Genomic DNA, 17,535 nt, shown 5'->3' on the forward strand with positions numbered 1-17,535 from the left:
AAAAGGTCTGTCGACCGGCTCCTAATCTCGCTCTCAGCTTATGGCTGAGATTGCTGACTGGAGTGTTCTGGCGGTGTTGGCGGGGGTGTCCCGCATCCCCCTATCAGAACACAAGGTATCCCCCTATCAGAACACAAGGCATCCCCTATCAGAGCGCTGTACTAACATTGGATTGTTAGTACAGTTGCTCCGACCTGAGCCTTCATAACCTGTTGGGTTGAATGAAAAAAAAATAGTGCACTTCTATCCGCACCCTAATCCTCTCAATCACTTGCTCTTTTATTAACCATTTGTCTTTACTTGTTTTACTTAACATACTGTTCTGTGTAGTGATGGTTGCTGCCCCTTATGTAAAAATAGGACTATAGGACATACTAAGTGGGATGTTGTGAAAAGCCTATGATGTCTGGGCTTTGCACCTAGCAGAGATTGAAAGAGAAGTATGGGTTGTTGTGCTGGTGACTGTCAGTCAGCAGCTCTCCGTTCTGCCTCCTGCTAACTGGAGCACTGGGCTGTGGAGGGGGCATAAGCAGCTGGCTCAGGCTCTCAGCAGCTCGCTGGCGCACCCTCATGGGTATCCCTCAGCACACGGCTTGCTAAGGGGGCACTCGGAGAAGGGCCGAGTTGTGGAGAGTGCCGGGGGGGGGAGACCCCAGAAGAGGAGGTAAGGGGCCGTAATACCATTGCATAGAGCATGTAAATATAAACTTTTATTTTAGAAAAAAAAACCTTTATAACCACCTTAATTTATGTATGTTACACCTACTCTACCTGGAGGTCAACCTCAAGGTAAACTTGCCTTTTCAACTTTTCTATTACAGGTGTTTGCTTCATTTGCCATGGAATTTAACACTGCTGCTTTTTTGTGTATAGAATTTGTAGAAAAATGTATTCCAGTATAAAAACAGTTTTGATTTCAGGCAAAGCATAGAAGCCAATTTGGGGCTAGCTTGAAAGTGCTTTCTGACAGTTTCCTTGTAAAGTTATGAAAGCGGAGACCTTGGTTAAGTTCCTGAGTGCAGTCCTAATTTTCCCTTTTGTTCAAACAGCAGACGGTGAATTGGGAATGGAAGATGACAGCAGGAATGTTAGTGCTTTTCTTCATTTTGACACCACGTCCAAAGGTAAAAAAAAGAAAAGATTTGAGCTTTCCTCTTTGTACAACCAATATGATATTTCAAGGGGCATGTCTATGACCGTCTAGGCTCGCAAGAAGTGATTTTTTTTTTGCTAATGTTGGCCATTATTCCACCTGGAATGGTGGAGAAGATTGGGTTCACTCCAGGATACTCCAGGTACAGCAAAAGCCATTGGGGTAGAGGAGACTGAGGAAATGTTTCCTCCTGCCTGCTGCTGATTTGACAGTATTCTCTCACCCTAGGTAAAGTCACTGGACCAGATCTCAAGGGTGGCTTTTAAATTATAAATGGTGGAGCTTTTTTGAAAACCATACTGTTGCTTTATGTTATGACATGTCCAAATATGTTCATGTAGACTTGTAAAGTTACTGATTAATCTACTTTAATTCTCCCAATCATTGTCTATGTAGCCCGTAGAAAGATTCTAAGCATACTAGACTCAATCGACTTCAGCCAGGAGATCCCAGAGCTGCCACAGTTGGATTTCTTTGACCGCAGCCAGATAGAGCAAGTCATGGTTAACTGTGAGCACAAGAACCGCCAAGGACAGACAGTTTGCAGCATTAGGGTAAGGCAGCTTTTTCTGTTAGGAACTCTACTCTCTCTAGTGATAAAAGGTGTGCCACATGTTCACTTACCAACTTGTCTGTATTTGTCAGCATCTCCAGCGCATTCTGCTGGCAGAAGTGAATGCCTTACAGGGAATGGCAGCGATTGGGCAGAGACCTTTAATTATGGAGGTAAGTTATCTGTTTAGCCATCTGATTAGTGCTTCTAATGTTCTACAGCAGTGATGCATACTGTATATATTATTACCCGTTTTTATAGAACACAACTAAACTGCCAGTATGTTTTTATTTTGGGCAGAGACCACTGCAAATTTCAGGAGAACATACATTGTTTGGCCAGCGAGGGCAAATTAGCAGCCTTCTAAATTATGGTGTTCAGGTGTTAACCAGTGAAGTGTATTCTTAGTGCTGCAGCATACAGGGACATTTCAGACAGTTGTTTGCTTGCAACTTTGTGGAACAGTTTGGGAAAGGCATTTTCCTGTTCCAGCATGGCTTTGCCCCTGTGCCAGCTCTATAAGACATGGTTTGGTGAGTTTGCTGTGGAGGAAGTCATGTGACCTGCATAAAGTTCTGTCCTCAACACTACTAAACTTTAGGATACGTTGAAGCACCAACTGTGAGCCAGGTTTCTTGTCAAACATCAATATTTGACCTCACAAATGCTCCTTTGGCTGAATGTGTCTTCCCAGTAGAGTAGAGGCTATTCTAGCCACAAGCAGGATCCACGTTATATTTAATGGTTAAGGTTTTATGCCAAACAAGCTCATCTAGGGGTGACCTTCAGGTATGTGTAGCACCCTTGTCTTAAACAGGGCTACATGTAAATTTAGCTGTGCTGGGTGGTAGCTAGCCTGGCAAGTTTTTAGTCTTTATGGACCAAATGGGTTTCCTCCTAATCCTTCTCCCCTTTGTCAGTAGGTGGCCCTGTTGCCTCTGACATTAGTGTGATGAGCTACAGTGAGTTCAGGTTATGAATAAACATACTTTTCTCAGCCAATCGGACTGGCCGCTATGCATGCTGGGAGAAGGTCAGGTGATCTGGGTCTTCTCAGGTGGGTGTGTGAGGAACAGCACCTGCTAGGTAGGCCTGAAGCCTGAGGCCTAACCATGTGCTCAAGGTTCTGCAAGGGAGAGCTTGCTCACTACCTGGAGGCATGAAGGAAAGGATGGGGACCTGAGATTAAGTACCAGAGGTGACTTTTGCATGGACCGGGGGCCCATGGAGAGCCTGGGAAAACGTCAAGATGGAATCATCCATAGAATTCTTGCACCTTTCATGAATTAAGTTCATTTGCTATAGGAGACAGCTTGTGCTACAAAGTACAGATTGCTGGTTCCAGCTTAAATGCCCTTTTCCTGTACTGCTGTCTGCCTTATCTGCATGTTTTTGTCTAATGAGTCTGCTAGTTGCTGCTGTTTTTGACTAAGGGTGTCCTGTGCCCTACCCCTCTCTCCCATATTTTTCCTGTTGTGAGAGATAAACTTCTCTTTGTTCAAGCATAAATGTGACTGGCGCCCATCTTTCTACCTTGTACATCACCCACCATGCCTAGTAACCTTCACCCTGAGGAGGAATGTCAGGCCTCCCTGTCTCTGGGGATCACCTCCAGGCCTCTGGAAATTGGGGGGCGCTACATATGGATAAACTGTGCGCTGCATAGACCATCCTTTTCATTTGTATTCAATCAGGCCCTCATTATCAATTAGGTGGTAAATCTAAAGTAATCTAAAGCTGCAGGGGGAAGGGGAACAACTCTATGTTCAACAAGGTCATACAAGTGTGACTGTCAACTGTCCACATATTGTTACAATACAATTTGTTTCCTGGCAGGAACCAAGTCCAGGACTCCAACGCTGTAAAGGCAAAATTTGTTATTCACTGTGTAAAACATCTAAATCCTAGTTTTTTATAGGTTGAATAAGACACATGTCCTTTGAGGTCAACCAAAAGTAACACATAAGTAAATAAAAAACCCTCATAGAATTATTTGCTTTATATTCTTTCTGGGTTTCAGCATTTTCTGAATGGCAAGTTTCTTGATGGTAACCTTTTAGTAGCATGGATCCTTTTTATTTAATGTACATTGAATGTCCTTTCTGTGTTAGTTACATTAGCCTTGTTGTTTTTGTATTCCTTCTTTCCCCAGGAAATAAATACTATCCTACAGTTTGTTGTCCAGAGGAACCGTCTCCTGCAGTGTCTCCATGCCAAACGTCATGTCCTGGAGTCTTGGAGACAGTTGGTGGAGATCATACTGACAGCCTGTCCTCAGGATCTGGTTCCAGCTGAGCAAAGACAGCTGATTATCCGAGACCTGCTGCAAGATATACACGATAAGGTATCATTTACAGAGGGATGTTATCCTGGCATCTCTCTGTCAGCTAAATTACATAGATGTATATATCCATATTGCACCGCTGTCATTCAATATTCCAGTCAAAATTTAGTAGGCCTTCATGTGAAGCTTGTTAAATTGCAATCTCGATTCAACCCCCCCCCCCCCCCCTCAGATTTCTATTGCAAAATTTCCTGATTCATTCATTTAACAAGTGTAGAGACTTCTCTGCTCACTCAGCTGTCAAAAAAAAAAAAAACTGGCAGTCTGTCAAGTTTTTAAGGCTACAGGAGCAGGAACACAGTGGATGAAGGGCTGACCTAATAGCGCATCATTAGGGGCTGGGTGCAAGAACCCAGAAGAGACAGCTGACTCCCAAATAGGAAAGGAAGATGGCGGCACGGGGACCCAGTGTGTTGCAGAGGAGCACAGCAGAATATTGCTGGATGTGAGTAAAGGTGGGAAAAAAAGGGGAATAGGTTTAAGTTCCTCTTTTTAATAGACTTGTGTGAGACTGAGATCTAATGACAGGATGAACCAGTCAGAAAGGTTTCCGTTGGTTTAAGTTAGGCGATGTTCATACGGCCTTCAGCTTGTATAAGAAAGGTGTTTACCACAAGGTTTTCCAAAGCATTTGCAAAGTTTTCAGTCAGCTGCAAGCAACTTTGTTGAAGCTTTTTGGGTAATACTCCGTTCCAGTTTTAGGTTGTTGAGCACAAATTTAAATAGAAACGACGAGTGTCTTTAAAAGGGACCCCTGTCACTATCTTAAAAAAATTGTACATAATTGCATAGGAAAATCAAGTGTTTTAGATGCTTCCATAAAATTCTATCCTAATCGTACAGTATAGGATACAGGCAAATTCATTGACCCTGGGTTATATGCTCGTACCTTCTGGTGATTGGACACGGTCAAGCATTAGATGACGTACCCACTGGGCACCTTCCCTATAACCCAACCCCACTCCGTGAGTCCTCCAGTTTTTTTGCTAGCATCCTAAGTCGATGGACCTCTTCTTCACAGAGAAATCACTCTTATGCCGTGTACACACAGGTGGACTTTTCGACCAGACTGGTCTGACGGAACGAATCCGTCGGACAATCCGACCGTGTGTGGGCTTCATCGGACCTACAGCTGACTTTTTCAGTCGAAAATCAGATGGACTTTAGATTTGGAACATGCTTCAAATCTTTCCGACTGACTCGAGTCCGGTCGAAAAATCCGCTCATCTGTATGCTAGTCCGGACGAAAACCGACGCTAGGGCAGCTATTGGCTACTGGCTATCAAATTCCTTATTTTAGTCCGGTCGTACGTCATCACGTACAAATCCATCAGACTTTGGTATGATCGTGTGTAGGCAAGTCCGTTCGTTCGAAAGACCGTCGGACCTTTGATGCCGAAAAGTCCGCCCGTGTGTACACGGCATTGGCTTTACTAGTTTTATTTTATTTTTATTTTATCTTCCAATTCTTCAGTCAACTCATCACTGTCTTCTAATGCTACCGAAAAAAGCAGTGCAACCTGTCTAGCCCAGTTCCTTTGACCCTCCCCTTACCTCCCATATTTAGGGCTGCAACTAACGATTATGTTCATAATCAATTAGTTGGCCGATTTATTGTTTCAATTAATCGCATAATAACCTTAAAAAAAGTTTGGTGTATAATTTAGTTAATATGTAGAGTTTAAAAAAAGGCAATTTCTTTATCGTACATCACGGGACACAGAGCACCATAATAATGACTGTGGGTTATACGCTTACCTTTTAGGTGATTGGACACTGGCAACCAATAGTAAGACGGTTCCTCCCATATAACCCCTCCTACACAGGAAGTGCCTCAGTTTTTTCGCCAGTGTCTTGAAGGTGATGGTCATGGCTGTTGAAGCTCTACAGTTTCTTCAAAGAAATGTCCCACTGAGGACGTTATAATTGGATCCATTCGGATGGCTTACTAAGCTGAAGTGGATGGTACCCGAACCTCGGTTCAAGAACGAGGTGTTGCTTGTAATGTGTCCTTTATAGGCGCTGGACCCTTGTTAAAGTTGGTATTCCTGGTCAATCTTGCCCAAGGAAACCATAAAGGGTGCTTTACAGGTCCAGGGGTGTGGACCCCAATATGGGGGACCCGGTGCCTGAAGGTCCTTAGAGGCGCTTACCGCCGTGATGAGGTTAGATTGGGCCTGGCAAGATAGGCCCTGCTGCTTGGGATGGTGAGTACTCCCTTTGGGGCCTTTTTATATATATATATATATATATATATATATATATATATATATATGTGTATATCCCCTTGTAAAACTGCTAGTGTAAGCCTTGAGCCTGTGCCAGGATTACAGAGGCTGGTTTGGCGCGCATTTTTTAAATTTATGCGAGCGCGCTGCCGGTGTGCGCATGCGCCGCCGCTATCCGCGTCACAGGTGCGCCGCGAGCATCAGGACGGCGCATGCGGTAGGCGGGTTGCCGATCGCTGATGCGCGCGCTCGCTCTCATGCTAGTACTTATAAGTATGGAGCTCCTGGTGTGCGCATGGTGGAAGCAGAGCGAATAATGGGCACGTGAGCCTGGTGGTCTTGGACACAGCGGTGACAGGTTTAAATCTAGTTGTAGTTTGTGGGGAGTACTCCTGTTTAGTTTCCTTGTGTGTAAACAATGTCTTCCAAGAAACGAGGAACAGGGAACAAGGCAAGCACAGGGGTAAAAGTTCCTCCACAAAAGACAGGAGACCAACCCCATGCTGATGCAGCCTCAGTTTCTCCTGAAGGACCTGCAGATTCTGACCTGGCTGAGCCATTGCACTTGTCAGGCATAGTAGCCACTACTAATGTACCTGCCTCGGCTTATGTTACAAAGGATGATTTGGCATCTGCCTTAGCGGGTCTTGAAGGCAAAATAGCTGGCATGATTGCCTCTGTAACACAGGGGGGAAGGAAGCGTAATAGATCTCCCTCCCCCGGGCCTGGGCCAAGTGGTGAGTCACTAGAGCCCCAGGACTCTTATAGCCAGATGGGTCCAGGTGACCTGGAACCAGAATGGGCAGAGGATCCGGAGGAGTTGGTCCTAAAGGACCAGGACGTAGGGGAGGCTGAAGATTCCTCGGCTGAGGAATCTGGCTCTGAAGAACCAATGTCAGCCTCCCATTCCCAGAAATTGTTTATCCAATCTCTAATGGAGATGGTACGAATTGGGTTTAAGTTGCCTCCGGCTCAGGAGTCTGCATTCTCTTGTTCTACTTTGGGATCTTTGCGACCTAAACAAATTTCCCAAGCTTTTCCCTTGCATCTGTTACTGGAGCAGGTAATTTATGCGGACTGGGAACATCCTCCTGACAGGACTCTTATAGCCAGATGGGTCCAGGTAACCTGGATCCAGAATAGGCAGAGGATCCAGAGGAGGTGGTCATGAAGGACCAGGAAGTAGGAGAGGCTGAAGATTCCTCGGCTGAGGACTCTGACTCTGAGGAGCCAATTTCAGCCTCCCATTGCCAGAAATTGTTTATCCAATCTCTAATGGAGATGGTACGAATTGGGTTTAAGTTACCCCCGGTTCAGGAGTCTGCACTCTCTTGTTCTACTTTGGGATCTTTGCAACCTAAACAAATTTTCCAAGCTTTTCCCTTGCATCCGTTACTGGAGCAGGTAATTTATGCGGACTGGGAACATCCTGACAGGATATCTTACCTCCCAAGAGGTTTTCTGTGTTATACCCTATGAAGGAAAAGTTTAGAAAGAAATTGAGCACACCTTTGGTAGACGCTGCCATATCTTCTGTGAATAAGAATTTAACCTGTCCAGTGGATAATGCCCAGGTTTTCAAGGATGCGGCTGATAAAAAGCTAGAGTCCTTATTAAAGGCCTCCTTTTCAGTTGCCAGTGCAGCAGTTCAGCCTGCTATTGCAGCCATTGGGATTTGTCAATTCCTAAAGGATCGCTTTAAGAGGATAGTAAAGAACATACCTGGCCTGGAGGAATCTGCTGAGGAACTATCAGAGATCCCTCATGCCTTGTGTTTTGCGGTAGACGCTTTAAAAGACTCTATCCAACAGATGTCTCGTTTTGCGTTACTATCAGTTCATATGCACCGAGTATTGTGGCTAAAGAACTGGTCTGCTGAGACGCCATGTAAAAGACTACTTGCTACTTTTCCATTTCATGGAGAGCGCCTGTTTGGCGAAGACCTGGATAAATATATCCAAAAGATCTCTGGAGGAAAGCGCGCTCTGCTTCCTATTAAAAAGAAGGGGAAGCAGCCCTCTTAAAAAATTCCTAATCCTCCAGGGCCTGGTGCCTCTTCCCCTAAGTGGTATCGACGGCCTCAGCCGTCTGAGTTTAAAAGACCACAGGGTCAGAAAAAACCCTGGACCCAAAAGCCACCCAAGCCCAACTCCAAGTCTACCTTGTGAAGGGGCGCCCCCGCTCTCACGGGTGGGGGGCAGGCTTTGGCTGTTTGGGGAGGCCTGGGAAGAACTGGTTCAAGACAGATGGGTCATTTCCACTGTAAAATACGGTTACAGAATAGAGTTCTGGGAGGTCTCCCCGAACCGGTTTCTGTACTCTAGGGTCCCGGCGGATCCAAAGAAGAGAAAATGCCTATTTCTAGCTTTACACCATATGCTGACGCAGGGAGTAATTGTAAAGGTCCCGCATGAGGAAAGACTCAAGGGGTTTTACTCAAACCTATTCACCGTGCCGAAACCAAATGGGGAAGTAAGGCCCATTCTGGACCTCAAGGCTCTCAACTTCTTTGTAGACGTCCGATCTTTCCGCATGGTGTCGGTTCGTTCAGTAATAAGGTCCCTGAGAAAGGGAGACTATTTGGCATCCATAGATATCAAGGATGTGTACCTTCATGTGCCGATCTTCGGTCCATACCAAAGGTTCTTACGCTTCGCTGTAGAGGGCAGTCATTTCCAGTTTGTGGCACTGCCTTTCGGTCTAGCCACGGCCCCCAGGGTCTTTACAAAGATTCTGGCCCCAGTGTTGGCTTCCCTAAGATCTCAAGGAGTCTCCATAATAGGATACCTGGACGATCTACTTCTAAGGGAATGCTCTCGCCCTACACTAGTTCTAAACGTGTCAAGTACAGTGTGGGTCTTACAACGCCTAGGTTGGGTACTAAATTTGGACAAGTCAGCTCTTTGTCCGACCCAAACCTTGGTGTATCTGGATCTGGTCTTGGACACCGCCCAAGAAAAAGTGTTTCTTTCGCCCTTAAAGGTCGCCTCCATAGTGGAACTTGTACAGAAGGTGAAAAAAGAACCAACACCTTCTGTTCGGCTGTGCATGAGGTTATTGGGCAAGATGGTGTCATCTTTCAGCGCAGTGCCATATGCACAGTTCCACTCCAGAGTGTTCCAGAACAGTATCCTGAAAGCCTGGGACAAGTCTGCTCGAACCTTGGATCAACCAATGGTTCTATCTCCACAGGTTCTATGGAACCTCTCTTGGTGGTTTAAGAACCAGCAACTTAAAAAGAGGGAAGTCTTTCCTACCAGTAGCCTGGAGAGTGGTGACCACGGACGCCAGTCTTCTCGGCTGGGGAGCAGTCCTGGAGGAAGCGTCTGTCCAGGGAGTATGGTCCCAGACAGAAAAGCTTCTGCCCATCAGTCTACTGGAGATTCGGGCAGCCCGTCTGGCCCTGCGATTCTGGACGTCCAGATTGCGGGGTTTTTCGGTCAGAGTTCAGTCTGACAATTCCACAGTAGTGGCGTATATCAACCACGAGGGAGGTACCAGGAGTCGGGCAGCCCAAAGGGAAATAAATCATATACTAACCTGGGCAGAAAAACATGTGCCGTTTCTGTCGGCAGTGTTTATTCCGGGGGTGGACAGTTGGCAGGCGGATTTCCTGAGTCGCCAGAAATTGTTACCAGGGGAATGGTCCCTGCATCCCGAGGTTTTTCTACAGATCTGCCAATACAGATGTGGATCTGCTGGCATCCAGATTCAATGCCAAACTGGACAGGTTTGTGTCCAGGACCAAGGATCCGCTTGCTGTCGGGATAGACGCATTATTGGTTCCTTGGGATCAGTATTCTCTGATATATGCCTTTCTTCCGATCCAAATTATGCCGCACTTACTACGCAGAATAGGGGAGGAACGGAAGCCGGTGATCTTAGTGGCCCAGGAGATCATGGTACTCGGAGATTGTGAAGTTGGCAGTAGGAGATCCGTTGGTTCTTCCTTACCACCCAGACCTGTTGTCTCAAGGGCCCATATTCCATCCTTCTTTACGGTTGCTGAATTTGATGGCCTGGCTATTTAGACCAGACTATTGAAAGACCGTGGTATTATGGGTTCAGTCTTGTCCACTTTGATAAACGCTAGAAAGTCAGTTTCTAGAGCTATCTATTCTAGAGTCTGGAAGTCATACATTTCTTGGTGTGAGAACAGGAAATGGAACTCTCGTAGGTATACGATTGGAAGGGTGCTCGCCTTTCTCCAAACAGGAGTAGACTTGCAGCTTGCTTTAGGGACAATCAAGGGACAGATTTCGGCCTTATCGTTTTTTTCCAAAGACCAATTGCATCCCATTCTTTGGTGCGAACCTTTGCCAAGGGAGTAACACACCTGAAGCCACCGCTTAAACCACCTTTATGTCCTTGGGACCTAAATTTGGTACTGTCAGCCTTACAGAGTCAGCCCTTTGAACCTATTAGGCATATCCCTTCTGTCCTATTGACCAGGAAATTAGTTTTCCTAGTGGCTATAACATCGGCTAGAAGGGTGTCAGAATTGGCCGCCCTTTCGTGCAAAGAACCTTTTATGGTTCTTCATCAGAGTGGTCATGCGCCCTCGCCCGGATTTTCTACCGAAGGTAGTTTCCAAATTTCATTTGAATCAGGATATCATTTTACCTTCCTTTTTTCCAAACCCTAAAACTAGGGAGGAAAGGTCGCTTCACTCACTGGATGTGGTGAGAGCGATAAAGATTTACTTGGAAATGTCAGCTCCCTTTTGGAAAACTGACTGTCGTTTTGTCTTGCCTGAGGGTCCTAAAAGAGGACAGCCGGCAACAAGTTCATCTATATCCAGGTGGATTCGCCAGACTATTGTCCAGGCGTATGGATTAAAGCGCAGGATTCCACCCCGGGATTTAAAAGCACACTCCACTAGAGGTGTTAGTGCATCATGGGCCGTACGCCAGCAGGTGTCTATGGCTCAGGTTTGCAAAGCAGCCCTTTGGTCTTCAGTTCATACGTTCGCCAGGTTTTACCAGGTGGATGTGAGATCTCAAAATGAGACCATTTTTGGCCACGGCGTGTTGCAGGCTGCTGTATAATCTCAGATCCATTGGGTCTAGGGATGATGTGTCCCCCCCCCCCCCCCCTCAGATGCATTGCTTTAGGACATCCCACATAGTCATTATTATGGTGCTCTGTGTCCCGTGATGTACGATAAAGAAAAATGGATTTTTAAAACAGCTTACCTGTAAAATCCTTTTCTTGGAGTACATCACGGGACACAGAGGTCCCTCCCCTCTTTCTCTGGGATCGTCATTGCTTGCTACAAAACTGAGGCACTTCCTGTGTAGGAGGGGTTATATGGGAGGAACCGTCTTACTATTGGTTGCCAGTGTCCAATCACCTAAAGGTAAGCGTATAACCCACATAGTCATTATTATGGTACTCTGTGTCCCATGATGTACTCTAAGAAAAGGATTTTACAGGTAAGCTGTTTTAAAAATCCATTTTTGTTCTTAAATATCTTCTATGCCGTGGTAAATATAGAAAAAAAAAAAAAAACAGCTGTATGGTTAGGGAGCAAAATCTCTAATCCACTCTGAGAATAACAGACAGAAGAGATATGCTGTGTATACTTTTAGAGGTTGAATCTGGTAAATATCATCAGAGATCACATTTTTTATTTAAAGAAAAAAAATGAAAGACTGTTTTGCAGATTTTCAGACAGAACTGTAATATATTATATGCTGGCCATACAAAAACCATGTCTTCCTTCAAACAAAAATTAATTTTAAGAACGTTTGTTCGATTTTCTAATCGTTAGTGGGTCAAATCAACGTTCTTTTCGACCAGTGATGGAAAAATTTGAAGGAGCAAAATGGAAAACTTCTTGGTCAAAGGAATTTTCAGTCAATATGTGTGGTTTTCGTTCAGAAATATTCTTTCATTCAACTAATGTACAAAGATTTTTTTGTATGAATATTTTCGTCTGAAAATCGATGTGTATGGCCAGCATAAGGCTCAGTTCACACCTTTGCAGTTTGCATTTGATCTGTTTCTGCTGTGCTTTTTTGCTGTGCGTTTTGCATTTTTGCACACGCAGTTTTGCTTTTTTTTTTTTTTTTTTTTTTTTGGGCCAATTTGTTGTTGGGCAAATTAAAAAATGCAAATTGCTGCAAAAACGCACTACATGCTTTTCTGTAGCTCCTCCATTGAAGTCTATCGAGCCAAAAAAAGCACCGTTTTGCATTGAAAAAAGTCCTTGACCCTTTCCAAATACGCAGCAGCTGAAAAAAGCATAGATATGAACGTGTCCCATAGGAAACCATGTTAAATGAGCTGTAGTGTGTTTCTTCAAAAAGCACCAAAAAAAAGCATAGGTGTGAACCAGGCCTAAGATGTTTTGTAGAAGCAGCATGCTTTTTTTTTTTTTTTGTATCACCTGTCATAATGGGGTTAAAAAAAATAAAATTAGCCCTTTATAGTACAAAAAGATCAGATAATCACTACTATAAGGGGTTCTTTCATGCTGTGAAAGTAAAAATATATTACTTATATCATATATATATATATATATATACAATAATAAATACACCCAGAAGTAGGATATGGACATTATAACTAGGAGTCGGACATGAAGCTATATGAAGGGGGAAGGGAGATAGAAATCTTTTATATTAAAGTAGTACGAAAAGCTGAGAATTTTTAATATTTTTTTTTTTCTTCTGCAAATACAGAGATTGAACTGTTTACCCCATCCTCCAGGTCGTTTATGAACAAATTAAATAGAATTGTTCCCAGCACAGAACCCTGGGGGACCCCACTACCCACCCCTGCCTGGGGGCCCCACTACCCACCCCTTCTCGATTCATCTACTATTGTACCTGAAAGCCTTACTTTGTTTTTTATGAGGCTCTGGGGCGGGGGTCCGTCCCCACAATTTTTTGGTTGTCCAAATTCTCCCCATTCTTAAAATGGGCATGGAGCACAGGTTGGCCGTTCTCTTTCAGCATCCCTTGGCTTTCATCTCTCGTTTGCACTTTTATCCAGGGGGTCAGCCGAGTGGCTCTGCCGTTTAGGTCTCTATTGCCTTGTGACCTAAATCTTGATTTGTCAGCCTTACAAAAACATCCCTTTGAAAATATCCGGGATATTTCTCTCTCAACCTTGTCACAAAAGGTGGTCTTCTTGGTGGCCATCGCTTCTGCATGTCGAGTTTCTAAACTTACGGCTCTTTCCTTAAGCAGCCTGTTTTAGTGTTGCATAAGTTCACTTTCATCCTCACTGGACTCTCTTCCTCCTCTCACCACACAAAATGTCAGACATCGACTATTACAACCTTGGCAGACCAACAACACCAGAAACCTTAAGAGACATAGCCGAGCACTGGACCGAGTGTCACGTAAAACCAGCTCCCAGCATGCATTCACCCAATATAAATCTGCCTTCTTAAATTACAATTCCTCCCTCCATGCTGCCAAACAAACCTACTTTGTCACCCTCATTAATACTCTGTCCTCCAGTCCTCGTCGTCTCCTCTACACTTTTAACTCTCTACTTTCTCCACCACTATCTCCACCCAGTAACTCGCTCACTGCTTACGAGATTGGCAATCACTTCAAAAACAAGATTGATGCAATTGATGACAGCTACACTGCACTGACATCTAACCCACTTAACATACCCTATACTAATCCACTCTCAACACTCTCCTCTTTTGACCTTGCTACTAGAGAGTCACTCTCTTCTATCTTATGCTCCCTTACTCACATCTTCAATCTCTTCCTCTCTATTGGCACCTTCCCCTTCCCTCTAAAACATGCCCTGATTACCCCCATACTTAAAAAGCCCTCACTGGATCCCACCAACCTGAACAACTTAAGACCCATCTCCTTGCTCCCGTTTGCGTCAACTTTTAGAGCGCTTAGTCTACAACCGTCTTAGCGCCTACCTAACTGACAACAACCTTTTTGACCCCTTACAGTCTAGCTTCCGTTTGCTACACTCCATTGAAACTGCCCTACTGAAAACTCACTAATAACCTTCTAACTGCTAAAACCAACTGCTCCATACTTGTACTACTCGACCTCTCTGCAGCCTTTGATACTGTTGACCACCCCCCTCAAAAAAACTACACTCTCTTGGCCTTCAAGACTCTACTCTCTCCTGGCTCTCCTACTACCTATCACAGCGCTCCTTCAGTATGACCTATAACTCTGTTTCCTCCTCTCACTTCCTCTTTCTGTAGGGCTACCTGAAGGGTTTGTCCTTGGACCCCTTCTCTTCTCCATTTACACCTCCGCCCTTGGTCTGTTAATAAACTCCTATGGCTTCCAGTACCACCTCTGCTGATGACACACAAATCTATCTCTCTACTCCTCACCTAACTCCTTCAATCTCCTTTTGCATTACTAACTTACTGACATATCAACATGGATGTCACACCACTTCCTCAAACTCAATCTTTCTAAAACTGAGCTCATAATTTTTCCTCCAGCCCGTGCCCCTCCCCCTGACTTCTCCATCAAGATCAATAATACAACCATCAGTCCCTCCCCTCATGCCAAGGTACTAGGTGTAATCCTAGACTCTGACCTGTCCTTTCAGCCCCAAATCCAGTCACTGTCCAGACTTCACCTCAGAAAAATCCTTAAAATATGCCCCTTTCTAACCATCAAGACCATTAAGCAACATATTCACTCACTTGTTGTCTCTCGCCTTGACTATTGTAACTCCCTCATTGGCCTACCTCTCCGCAAGCTATCCCCTCTTCATTCTATCATGAATGCCGCTGCCAGACTCCTCCACCTTACCAACCGTTCAGTGTCCGCCGCTCCTCTCTGCCAATCCTTCCGCTGGCTTCCCCTGCCCAAATAATAAAATTCAAAACGCTAGCAATAACATACAAAGCCATTCACAATTCTGCCCTGAGCTATATCACCCAAACCGTCCTCTGCGCTCCTCCCAAGACCTTCTGCTCCAGCTCCCTTGTCTTTTCCTTCCATGCTCATCTCCAGGACTTATCCAGAGCTTCTCCCATCCTCTGGAACGCACTACCCCATCTGTCTGGCTATCTCCTACTCTGTCCACTTTTAGGCAATCCCTGAAAACTCATCTCTTCAGGGTGGCCTATCCTGCCTCCAGCTAACAACCAAATCTTCTACTCACCTCATCAGTTCATCCCTCACAGTCCCTACCTTTTTGTTTCACCAGCCCCTCCCTCTTAGTAAGCTTGCAGGAGCAGGGCTTCTCTAACTCTCTTGTTTTAAATTGTACTGTTGGTGTAGTGTCTCCCTACATTGTAAAGCGCTGCGCAAACTGTTGGTGCTATATAAATCCTGTGTAATAATAATATTAAGGACAAAGTGGTTCTTGTTCCAGACTGTCTTTCCTACCAAAGGTGGTGTCGGCTTTTCACCTTAACAAGTCTTTGTGTTCTCATCCGCCTGGATGTGGTCCAAGCTATTGCGGTTTATCTCTTGGCCACAGCATCTCTTCAGAAGTCTGATGCACTGTTCATTGTTCCAGAGGGTCCTAGACACAGTCAAGCTGCCGCATCCTCCCCCATTTCAATGTGGGTTCATAGGATGGTGATCCAGGCCTATGCGCTTGTGGGCTGGAAGGCTCAGTTTCCAATTACTGCACAATCTACCAGGGTGCTTAGCGCGTACTGGTCTTTCTTTAATCGTACATCACAGGACACAGGGCCATAGTAATTACTATGTGGGTTATAGTCCACATTCAGGTGCTGGACACTGGCACACCCTAAACAGGAAGTTGCCTCCCTATATAACCCCTCACACTACTGGGAATATCTCAGTTTTTTCGCCAGTGTCTAAGGTGTTGGTCACGAGTGAAGATGTGCTGTGCTGAGCTCCTCTGGAGCAATCCTTGCTGGGGCCAGCTATGGTACCCGGGCCTTGTATCCGAAGAAGCTAGGTTTTGCCTGTAATGCTTCTCTTTTTAGAGAGCTGGACCCCGTGATCCAGTACTTTTGGTATTAAGGCCATAAAGTTTTACTGGCGGGGTGCTTTTTACAGGTCCAGGATTGTGTGTTCCCCGAGGGTCACCGGTTCCTAAAGGTTTGTTAACGGAACCCACCTTGAAGGGTGAAGATTGGATCTGTTGGTTTTACCACAGAAAACCCTGCGGCGGGAAAGATAAGTGGAGTTTTTCTAAGGAGTTTTTAAATTTTCTTATGAAATGTCTCCTTTAGGCTGGATTCACATTTATGCATTTTTAGTGCTTTTTGGAGATTTGCACTACATAACATCGTCCATAGAAAACCATGTTGAATGGACTGTAGTGCAAATCTGCAAAATGCGAAAAGCACTAAAAATGCATAAGTGTGAATCCAGCCTTAAAGTAAATGTTGTCATGCCTAAGTGTCACCACTGGGGGCTGTATGGAGCACGTACCTTCTCATGCTTTGCTCAGAGTCGCGCTGTGTCACAGAAGCAGCAGACTTTTTTCCTCCTGTTAGCAGGCAGACCTCCGGTAAGTTTGGGGGGTTTTGCTTCTTCCAGACACCCCCACCTGAACTGAACTCTTCCCCTCTTCAAGAGGCTGAGTATAAGGGAGAACTAAAAACGATCGGCAATTCCGTTTTTCTTTCACCGCCCCTACACGGCGGCGGCTTCCATGTCTCCTCCATGCCATCCCTCCCTCACTCAACCAATCACGTCGGATCGGAGGCCCTTGCTTGCGCGGGAAAACTTTTTTTTTAAAGAAGGGGGGGGGCGCAATGTGACAGTGGGGGGCGAGGCTTAGCACGGCGTTGGCGTCCTCCAATGCAGGAGTGTGTTTTTAAAATTAAAAAAAAAAAACTCCATTTATGCTGGCTGCAAAATTGTCGGAGAGACATATGAGCAAAGAAGAGCATGAAAGAGGTTTTGGTGATACAGGCATTTCCTATTTGACACATTTACTATTTGCATCAGGCTGAGCATTAATAGCAGCAACAGTAGCTGGACTATTGCTCAAGCAGTAGATGCGATTTCTTCTGGTAGTACCTAAAAGGGTCTCCCTCAAGCGAGCCTACTCATCTCTACAAATGGCATCCTCCCTTTCCTCGCTCACTAGTAATATCTACTTTTCAAGATGGAAAATCTTCATTTTCAGTGTGTAGCTCTGCTTTCCGGCCCAGCTACTGCACCTTGAGTGTTTACAAAGGTTCTGGCCCCTCTTCTAGCCAGATTAAGGGCCCAAGGTATAACGATTATGGTTTACCTAGTTGATCTGTTGTTGATAGACCAGTCAGTAGCCCGCTAAGACCAAAAGTATGGTCACCACATTCAACTACCTGGAA

The 17,535-nt window shown here is 45.1% G+C and overlaps 1 protein-coding gene across 1 annotated transcript in view; it reads left to right on the forward strand.

Annotated features, from left to right (window-relative positions):
- The window catches only part of NUP205 (nucleoporin 205), a 189,108-nt gene that overhangs the window by 98,018 nt on the left and 73,555 nt on the right, over window positions 1–17,535 (forward strand). The window contains 4 exon segments of the mRNA XM_073623597.1: window positions 1,050–1,124; window positions 1,550–1,707; window positions 1,799–1,879; window positions 3,859–4,050. Of these exon segments, the coding sequence (XP_073479698.1) occupies window positions 1,050–1,124; window positions 1,550–1,707; window positions 1,799–1,879; window positions 3,859–4,050 (506 nt within the window).

This window comes from Aquarana catesbeiana, linkage group LG03 (assembly GCF_042186555.1).
Source record: "Aquarana catesbeiana isolate 2022-GZ linkage group LG03, ASM4218655v1, whole genome shotgun sequence".
Taxonomy (NCBI): Eukaryota; Metazoa; Chordata; class Amphibia; order Anura; family Ranidae; genus Aquarana; species Aquarana catesbeiana.